Source organism: Eptatretus burgeri, chromosome 13 (genome assembly GCF_056783735.1).
Source record: "Eptatretus burgeri isolate ZD-2024b chromosome 13, Ebu_testis_v1, whole genome shotgun sequence".
Classification (NCBI taxonomy): Eukaryota; Metazoa; Chordata; class Myxini; order Myxiniformes; family Myxinidae; genus Eptatretus; species Eptatretus burgeri.
Genome location: NC_140973.1, coordinates 73948516 through 73959148, shown reverse-complemented (window position 1 = coordinate 73959148; position 10633 = coordinate 73948516). Strand labels below are relative to the sequence as shown.

The window sequence follows — 10633 nt, the reverse complement described above, 5'->3', positions numbered from 1 at the left end:
GAAGAAGAAGAAGAAGAAGAAGAAGAAGATGTTGAAGTAGAAGTAGTAGTAGTAGTAGTAGTAGTAGTAGTAGTAGTAGTAGTAGTAGTAGTAGTAGTAGTAATAGTAGTAGTAATAGTAGTAGTAGTAGTAGTAGTACTACCAGTACTACCGGTTGGCGATGAGTAGGAATGGTTATGCATTCAAGAAAAACTTGTTGATGTTCCACCTCTGATGTACATTTAATTACTTCCTCCCATTCGCACGTTCTCGTCAACGCCTCAGGTTAGATGAAGCTGAGGTGATTGCCGTGGAATGTTACACGGCGTCCTCAGCCGGATCTTTCGGCATCGCTTGCTCGTTCTGTTCGCCGGTTCCTGGTCCTTGTTTATCTTCCTGACGCTCTCCCTGGGATTTTCTCTGTCGGTTTCCCACGCTCGCTGCAGTCCCAAGGACTCGCTGGTCGGCATGGCGTCCCCGGAGCGACCCCCGGCATTGAACGACCGCCCGGTCGTGGGTACGTCACCCAACGTGTCGGACGTTGTTATCACACTCCCCCCCCCCCCCAGTGCGCGTCGTCTTGTCTGTTTGTGAACAAAATATCTCAAAAAGTTGTGCACGGATTCGGACAAAACTTGCTGGACACGTTGGGTGTGCGACGAGGAAGAATTGATTCGATTTTGGTGAAGATCCGGATCCGGATCTGGATATAAGAATTATTTAATTTTTTTAAAAAAGTGATTCTTCATCATTTGAGAACCGCCGCAAAAAACGGTCTACCGTGTACCTGCAGCATGATATAACAAAGTTACGGACTAGTTGTGATAAAACTTGGTAGACGAGTTGGGTAGGTGATGAAAACGAGCTGATTTAAATTTTAGTTCAGGTCCAAACCAGATCCAGCCTGTCGGTGTGATACAAAAGGTAAAGGTGTTCAACCTGGCGGAGGTACAGGATGAGTCAGAAGTCCCAGGACACGGTTTTAGCTGCTTCTACAAATTTGATCATCAGCTACCGTTGTTTGTGTTGCTTCCTCTCGTGGTGCCACACCACCGCTACCAGGTTCGCTTCCACTACAAATGGACTTGTACTGTCAAATTGGTTCAATGTATTGTTTGTATAATCTGGAGAAAAAACAATATAAATACATCCATCCATGGGGACCATACTCTGTGTGGAGCGTTGGTGGTGCTTAAGCAGTCTCCTTCGCTATTGGGCACAATCCTGGACGGGTCACCACTCCGACACAGTATACCAGCAAGCTGGTACTCGTTTTGCCGACCTCGGAAGGATGACAGGCAGAGTCAACCCCACCTGGTATTAATTCAACAGCCGAGTGGGATTTGAACTCGGCATCTTTGGAGGATCCCACGCCCACCACCTGAACCATTAAGTCAACACCAGGCATCTATATCAATACATGGTATCATCAAATCTTTAAGCAGCTACAACCGTGTCCGAATTGATACGAATTCGGTGAAGATCCGAATCCGGATCTGGATATGAGTTATTTAATTTTTTAAGTAATTCTTCACCATTGAGAGACGGGGGTAAAAAACGATGTGGAGCATGATATTTCAAAAATTTATTGGGGCCCGATATGTTGTCGTGGATGAGGCATTGCACGGCGGAGGGATGCGCTCCACCGAGTGCCCTTCTAGTTTGGCCTGTGTTTCACATGTTCCAAGGCTCACTAGACTACTATAACCCACAATGCAGCCTCTCTTGGTGGAGATGTATTTTAAGAACAGCTATTAGGGCACCAACTGATGAACAAACTGTGGGTTCAAACACATGTGTCTTGTGGAAACAGAAGATGGCAATTTTGATGAAACAAAAATACTGACAAGGTCAGGAAGTGGCCTTTGCACGTTACGTGTGTTGAGTATAAAATCTTTTGCATAGCGATGATGTGAGGAAGAATCACCGTCAAAGGTTGAAGATAAAGGTCTATGTGTTTGGTCTGCTTGAAGGTATCCTTGCCCAAGAATCCTGGCCACCGCGTACTCAGCACGGGTCCAACTATATAGTTGCTTCGTATGTGAAGTTCCTCGAGTCTGCAGGTGCTCGTGTTGTACCTATCAGGTGAGTTTTTTCCCCCTCCACCACCCACATGGTTGTCCTTACCCCAAATGCTTTTGTCCCAACAAAGTGTATTTGGCCAACACAAGCTATTTCCGTATGCATGGGAAAAAACAAAATCTTTCTTTAAACCTCAATTAACATTACTAGAAGCACCCACTCCCTGTGTGAGGGGCAAGGTGGTGGGGTGAAATTTCATGTTGGAGGTAGTTATCCCAACGGGTGAAATCCAAAAGTCATTAACATTTTAAAAAAAAATGCATTATTGGCTCTGAAATATTCCATAGACATCAAATTTGGGTAAAAATTGGTCTTCATTCTCATCTTGGTGGGAGTCAACTTGTTAAATACCAAAATCATTGATTGCATACATATTTTTTGAAAAAAAAAGATTTTTTGATGATTTTCTAAAAAAATGACTTTTTGACACAAAAAAACCTGTTTTTAGAAAGCTCAAAGTTTTTTTTGAAAGCATCCCTCCAGTAAATTTTTGATTTGTAATGACAGATCATATCAGAAATAACTGTTCAGAATTAATTTGACCATATGGAACGAAATAATTTTTCACCATGTCACATCAACAACATGAACATTTTTTTTCCGTCCCTTCGCTTTCCATCCCTTCACATTGTACTATACCGAGAAGTTGGTTGGGACTGAACTTTCACTTAAAGTACATATAAAAAAATACCCCCGAGCGGGAGTGCCGGTCATCTCTGCTAGAGGTCGAAAGTAACTCTGTGCCAGACTGGAATAGGGGCAGTTCATAAAGTACGTACGCTCTACTTCCGGGTTTCAAAACCACCCACCCCCCTCTGTATGCAGGCTAGTGACCACCCACCCACCCCCCTCTGTATGCAGGCTAGTGACCACCCACCCACCTCTGTATGCAGGCAATTGACCACCCACCCACCCCCCTCTGTATGCAGGCTAGTGACCACCCCCCTCTGTATGCAGGCTAGTGACCACCCCCCTCTGTATGCAGGCTAGTGACCACCCCCCTCTGTATGCAGGCTAGTGACGGCCCCCCTGTGTATGCAGGCGAGTGACCAACCTCCCACCCCTCTGTATGCAGGCTAGTGACCACCCACCCACCCCCTCTGTATGCAGGCTAGTGACCACCCACCCACCCCCTCTGTATGCAGGCAAGTGACCACCCACCCACCCCCTCTGTATGCAGGCTCGTGACCACCCCCTCTGTATGCAGGCTCGTGACCACCCCCTCTGTATGCAGGCAAGTGACCACCCACCCACCCCCTCTGTATGCAGGCTAGTGACCACCCACCCACCCCCTCTGTATGCAGGCTAGTGACCACCCACCCACCCCCTCTGTATGCAGGCTAGTGACCACCCCCTCTGTATGCAGGCTAGTGACCACCCCCTCTGTATGCAGGCGAGTGACCACCCACCCACCCCCTCTGTATGCAGGCTAGTGACCACCCCCCTCTGTATGCAGGCGAGTGACCAACCACCCACCCCCCTCTGTATGCAGGCTAGTGACCACCCACCCACCCCCCTCTGTATGCAGGCTAGTGACCAGCCACCCACCCACCCCCATATGCGTCTCATATCACATCACAATACTTGAAGATTACATCGAACTGTAAATTTATCTCAAATGCATCAGTAATCATTAACTACTGTAATACAGTAATATGGAACAATTATTGACGTCCACGGATTCAACATCACGTCGAAAATGTTCCTGTGAACGGGGATATTTTTCCCCCTCGCGATGACAACAGGCTCACCTTCATCTTCTGAAACGCTTTCATGTAGTCCGACACCACTTTCATAAAGTATGTATGCAGCTGTCGTACCACCCACCCACCCCTGTACGCAGCCCGTACGCGGGCTTTAAACCACCTACCCCTGTACGCAGCCATCATACCACCCACCCACCCCTGTACGCAGCCCGTACGCGGGCTTTAAACCACCTACCCCTGTACGCAGCCGTCGTACCACCCACCCACCCCTGTACGCATCCCGTACGCGGGCTTTACACCACCTACCCCTGTACGCAGCCGTCATACCACCACCCACCCCTGTACGCAGCCGTCATACCCCCCACCCCCCCCTGTACGCAGCCCGTACACGGGCTTTAAACCACCTACCCCTGTACGCAGCAATCATACCACCCACCCACCCCTGTACGCAGCCCGTACGCGGGCTTTAAACCACCTACCGCTGTACGCAGCCGTCATACCACCCACCCACCCCTGTACACAGCCCGTACGCGGGCTTTAAACCACCTACCCCTGTACGCAGCCATCATACCACCCACCCACCCCTGTATGCATCCCGTACGTGGGCTTTAAACCACCCCCCCCTCATACATCGCTAATCCCTTGCAAAGCCAGCAGTTTCTTATGAACCGATGTTTGTAAGTCATGACGATGCAGTCCCTAGCGGTGCAATTTACCTTTTTCTTTTAATATCACAGCACGTCATTTATGAAAATAAAAGTACAAATTGACATTCAAGACAATGTTAATGTCATAAATGAAAGTAAGTGTGCGTATAAACTTGTGTTCCATTGTCTTAGTTAAATCTGACAAAAGCTTCAAATGTAATATTTGTCTCGGAGAGTTCTGGTTCTTAATTTAATACTTTTATTTTTGTACGTACTTTATAAACAGCCCATACGGGGAATCAGAGCGAAGTTTGAAGGGCTATAAAATCGGAACGAGAGCAAATTTCAAAAAAATGGCTCGTCTTGTTCTAGATAATAGTCCATAGTATCTGAATCACTAATAACATTTGATCTCTCTTGATAAATGAGGGAGGAGATACGATTTGAAATCGACGATTTTCGCAACTTTGACAGCCTCGTGACGTTGACCTCGACCTTGGATGACCTTGAAAGTTATATCGTTGTGCATGTCTCATCGACCTAAGCCTGGTGTTGGCTTAGTGGCTAGGGTGGTGGCTTGGGATCCCAGGGTCCTGAGTTCAAGCCCCGTTGGCTGTTGAATTAACACCAGGGGGTTGACTCAGCCTGTCATCCTTCCGAGGTCGGCAAAATGAGTACCAGTGTACTGGTCCCGGTGTATGCCCCGGTAAGAATAGGTGTACCATATCCCTGTGTGTCGTAAGAGGCGACCAGGGTTGGCGTCAGGAAGGGCATCCGGCCATAAAACATTGCCTCAAGAAAAAGCCCAACCCCTGCACAGCAGGGAAAAAATGGCTGTAAAAACGGTCATATTATTATATTATGTCTCATCGACCTCTATCCATTCCACTATTGGTTATTTGTCTCCACTCGGTTTGATTGTGGACGGACGGACGGACGTACGTACGGACAGACTTCGAGACTTATTATTAGGTCATCTCTACTGAGATGATAGAGATGACCTAAAAATGCTATTCAGACATCTCCCATATGATTACAAATGCAGTAAAACATATTTCATTTAATTTATATATATAATGTATATACACTCTCGGCAAGAAAATAAAAGTTAAGATTTCTCAATTCTATCGATTCCATCCCTTCGCCATGATTTTTTTCCAGAATATTTTTTATGCATCAAGTGACTAATTTGAAATTTGGTGTACTTCGGCCAAAAAAAAAAAATGTTGCATTGGCGTAACGGGTCACTGAAAAATAGGGTAGGTCGGTCGGGATCTTTTTTTTTTTTTTTTTTTTTTTTTTTTCCTAATAAATCCCTCCCAAAATCTCCCCCGGCTCGAGTACCACCCTTTTTGTCGGCGGGTTCTGTCCGAAACACTTCCGGGTTTTTGCGATCGCAATCAACAAGATACTTGAAAACGATAGCAAAACAACAAAAATATCAATAAAATAGGGTCGGCAAAATTTTTCGATAGCAAAAAAAACAAAAAAAAAAACGTAGGGTCGGGCGGGTTACGCCAATGCAACATTTTTTTTTTTTTTTTTTTGGCCTTATGTAACCCAACTGATCGCTTCAAATTATACTCTTTCCTGGAATTAATACCCTCAATCAGTTTTGGACTCGAAGATTATTGTACCATTTTCCGTCCCTTCGCTTTACGGGACTTTTGGATTTCACCCCAACTTAGTAGAAAATTCCCGTGCACACCCCGCGTACAACCACCAAGTTGAAATTGATTTATTTCCACAAACGAGCAAACAGACACAAATGTTTCAACTTATTTCCCCCTCTCCCACATCTATGATCACTATAGTTTTCATTACACGATAACACGGAGAATTGAAGCATTTTAGAATGATTTGTACAACTTCTGGGAGTTTTATTTATTTCTTATGGATAATATCCAGTTTCAAGTTGTTCTGTCCAGGGGTGCATGTATGTTGAAATAAGTAAGCAGGTATGTTGATTCACCGACGTGATGATGATTGGCCAATTTTTTTTTTTTTTTTACGAGGAAATTTTTGCACAGGAGGAGGCCATTCGGCTCATCATGCCTGCACCACACCAATACCAGAATGAATAAATCCGTCAATACCCATTCTCTTCTTGTGCACCCTTTTGGCTGCTACACTCGTACTCATTTCACTGACCTTAGAAGGATGACAGGCTGAGTCAACCCCCTGGTGTTAATTCAGTGGAAAATGGGACTTGAACTCAGGACCCTAGGATTTCAAGCCACCACCCCAACCGCTAAGCCAACACCATTTAACATCGAAGTAAAAATCTAAGTCGGAGGTGGCCATCCCAACTTGGTACGGCTATCCCTCGATTTATGAATGCTCGGTTTACGTTTTTTCACGATAACAAAACTGACTTTTTTACAGCACGCTTTTCGATTTGCATTCGCATTTTTCGCGACAACGAAATTTAAATACTGTGCGGTACAGCAGAGCGCTATGGAGGGAATTTTAAACAGTGCTCTATTCCTCGAGTGACCGAGGCACGTCACAGCCATGCGTACATGCGTATCACTCATCTTGCGCATCACCAAGCGTCGGCCTTCCTTTGTTCACCATCTTGTGCTGCTCCTTGTGAAGTATTCCGTCGTTTATTATTGGCCGTAATCTCGCTCATCCCTCAAGATGTCTAGCAAGACTACTATCTAGTAGTAGGGAGTGCACCAATGAGAGATAGGGCCAAAAATGATATCTAGCATGATATCTCAAAAAGTTGTGGGTGGATTCAGACGAAACTTGATGGACAGGTTCAGTGTGTGGCAAGGACGAATTGATTGGATTTTGGTGAAGATCCGGATCTGGATCTGGATACGAGAATTATGTAATACTTAAAGTGATTCTTCACCATTGAGAGATCAGGCCAAAAACGATGTTGTACTGGATAGCACGATATTTCAAAAATATATTGGTCCTGATATGTTCTCGTGGATCAGGCATTACGTGGCAGAGGAATGTGCTCTCCTGAGTGCCCTTCTAGTTCGACTTGTTTTTTGTTGTAAATGTGCAGTTAAATGAATGTTTGATGGACATATCTTGTAAAAAAGAAAAAATGTGTGTGTGTTGAATTATGATAGATTCTTCTTGTATTTTAATTTGATTATTTATATTGATAATAAGGTTTTAGTTATTTTATAACTTGGTTTACGCAGTTCTTCAGCTAAAATGTAGCTAACCCAAACAGTAGGTCGAAATATAAATAAAAATATAATTTCAATTTTTAGAAATTATATATTTTAATGATTTTTTTTTGGATGTTCCATGGAAAAGACAAGGGTAGGTGGGGGGGTGGGGAGAAATAAATATAAATCCCAGACCAGGAGGATCGAAGAAAACATTGAAGATGGAAGACCATTCAAATGCAGGATGCCCATGTTCACTGTATCATCTGACGTGAAAAACAATAAAGAAGGATTAAAACTTGTCTTTACAATATAGTCTGGCATGTTTTTCTTATAGAAACCTGTTGGATCATCAAACAAATGGAAACGATGCTGAGAAAATTACTGTCCAAGTCGTATATGTGTGCGTGCACATCAGTACACAGTGCTGGATATGATTAAAAAAAAGGTGTCTACAAGGAGTCAACACGCTCAAAACAGTCAATCAGAGCCATAACCAGCTCTTACTTTTCAGTGGGCATCTGATCGTACCGTCTCCCCATCCCCATGAGCACATCAAAGGCTGATTTCTGGTCCGTTGAAGGCTGAATATCAGCATCTCGCAGGGAAACTTTGACGTACTTGGCACCGAAATCTTTCAATACGAACAGCGGTGTACAACTTTCGATGGAAACAAAATCGGCACGGTCGAGAGTAGCCTGCGAATCATCCCTGCTGCTGCACTGAATTGATGCAATCGTTCGGCCAGAATATTCGTCGTCAAGATGTTGCGTGATTAAATCACCAATACAGTCACTCGAATTTATATCGCTGACATACTTCTTTACAATCACTTTCACCCCAGAAACCACAGTCAATCTGAACCACGCTGGCCACTGCTCAGACGCCATGACCAAAGACGACTGCGCAGTCTGGTTAAAGGTGACTCGGCATTTTGGCGCGCACGCACAAAATTATATTTTGAAAATAAATGCCGACGTTTACATTTCGGGCTTTGAAACTTTTGCACCTTCGGCGGAAAATGTATAAATATAAAAGGCTAAAAATGTGTTTTATATTTCATTTCGACAAATATACCGTCGGCAGATCCGTAAACCAAGTTATAAAATAACTAAGGCCTAAGATGCAATTTAGCAATGTTTTACTAATCTCACCTATTTGTAGGCACATTTCAGGTTTTTGTATATTTCATGCTCTGCATATTCATTATATGTAAACCATGTGCAATTTGGCTTATTGCCGTGATACGTCGGAAGAAATAATAATCTTTTTGATTTGCTTTCAAACCTTCCCGGCCACGCTCCAAGTATAACCACCAAATTTCAACTCGTTCCGTCCAGTGGTTTAGGAGTGCATAAAAGACCAACATACAAGCATATCCACAAACCAAATTATATATACACATATCGTATTATAACTCATTCTTTTGTAACTTTTTCACCTCTTTGTTTATTTTATCTCCTGTCCCATGCACACCTAGTTGGTGAAGGTAATGGTTGCCATTGGAATTTTTTTTTAATGACTTATCTGCCATTTTTCAAACAACAACTGTGGGTGAGAGTTTATTCCAATGTGTGATACTGATTCTGTTACTGAAAAGTCTCATTTTTTTTGATTTCTAGTTTAATTAATTCACGTGCTTGTCAAATCAAAGCACAGCACATTCTGCCATCGCTTGGGCGTTGCCATTGCTCGGCCAGGCGGTGGCGGCGGCATTGCCATCCCGTGTTCGGGCAGCAGCATTTCCCCAAGGCAGCGTTGTTGCATAAACACACCTTGGGTGTGCTTTTCTCAAATGGTTGTTTGTTTCAGGGTGAATCGCTCTGAAGCAGAGTATGAACGTCTCTTTTACTCCATAAACAGGTGAGTGCAAAACCTCGTCTGTTCCATGTTGCTCCTTGACTCGTTTTGTCTTCCTCTGCATTCATGTTTATACCTATAAGCGATCAGGTATTACTGATCTGAGTATGATCGGTCTCTTACTTTGCTGAGAAAGTTTTGTTTCTTGACTCCGGTGCTTCGACAATTATTGCTATTTTTATTTTTTGTTGATTTGCTTCTTTTGAAATGTTATATCTCAGAAGGCATCAGGGCGACGCTTCAAAGTTGAAGTTGTAAAGACCAGATACGTTTCATGGGTCTTCTTCTTTCGCACGTGGCGCATGGTTGTGGGTCATATAATTTTCTGGGGCACGGCCGTGCCGCTGATGCAGTGCACCTTGTCGGTTTGAGCAATAATTTTGGAATTTGGCCAGGGAGTCAATGATGTTGTGTAATCCGTGTGATGACACCGCGGGAATGTTTGTTTCAGTCCTGCAATGGATAGACGTGTTGCCGTGCATTGTCAACGCACCGTTTCGGTGAACTGCGCTTTGAAATGGCAGCACAACTCGTTTCGGAATCTTCGACGTCAGGAAGCGAATCTGAGGAAGTGTTTCTTCCGATGTACAATCTTGTGACGATTATGCTGCAGTGCTGTACAGGCAATTAAGCGGTACATGTATGAGCCCAAGATGGAAAGTGGAGAGGGCATCGACGATGAAATACCGGGTGTTCATGGCAATCGAGGAGAGCCTGAAGAGAGACTCGGCAATAATAACTGGCAAGCGGTATTGATATAAATCGTCGTTCCGAGCTCGAATGGTCGAGTTCCGTCGTACTGTATTTTGATTTCACAGTTTTCTGTCATTATTCAATCCTGAAGCTGTGAAACATCAACCGCGCTCATTTTAAAGCAAAGACCAAGCGTATACAATTTTCGTTTAACATCGCATGAGTCCGCCTTGCATGCAGTTTGTGAAGATTGTCACGGGGCTGTCTTCGTCGGTCAGCCTTGTGTGCAGTTCATTTCTTGTGACCTACTTGTCGAGATTGTGGCCTCGTTTTTTCACTTCCCAAGGCTCTTATAGCTTGTGATCATTCTTGCTCGATTGCAGCATGCTGTTTTCAGCCTCTGGCACACTGGGAACCTGAACGTCTGTTTTTTTTTGTTTGTTTTTTTAAAAATCCAGGCTGTGCCTTTTGAGGGCTGTATGTGATTGGTGTGTTGTTTACATCATACACCAGTTGATTTGGCTTGTAA

At 44.1% G+C, this 10633-nt stretch overlaps 1 protein-coding gene across 2 annotated transcripts in view; it reads left to right on the top strand.

Moving 5' to 3' along the window:
* Positions 1-10633, top strand: part of GGH (gamma-glutamyl hydrolase) — a 32395-nt gene continuing 21762 nt past the window's right edge. Inside the window, exons 1-4 of one of the 2 annotated variants that reach the window (XM_085853037.1) lie at positions 1-264; positions 426-496; positions 1953-2064; positions 9364-9414. In XM_085853037.1, the coding sequence (XP_085709163.1) occupies positions 448-496; positions 1953-2064; positions 9364-9414 (212 nt within the window). In that variant the 5' untranslated portion in view covers positions 1-264; positions 426-447. Of the gene's footprint in view, positions 497-1952; positions 2065-9363; positions 9415-10633 lie in introns of both variants that reach the window. The other variant, XM_085853036.1, reaches the window with a different exon arrangement.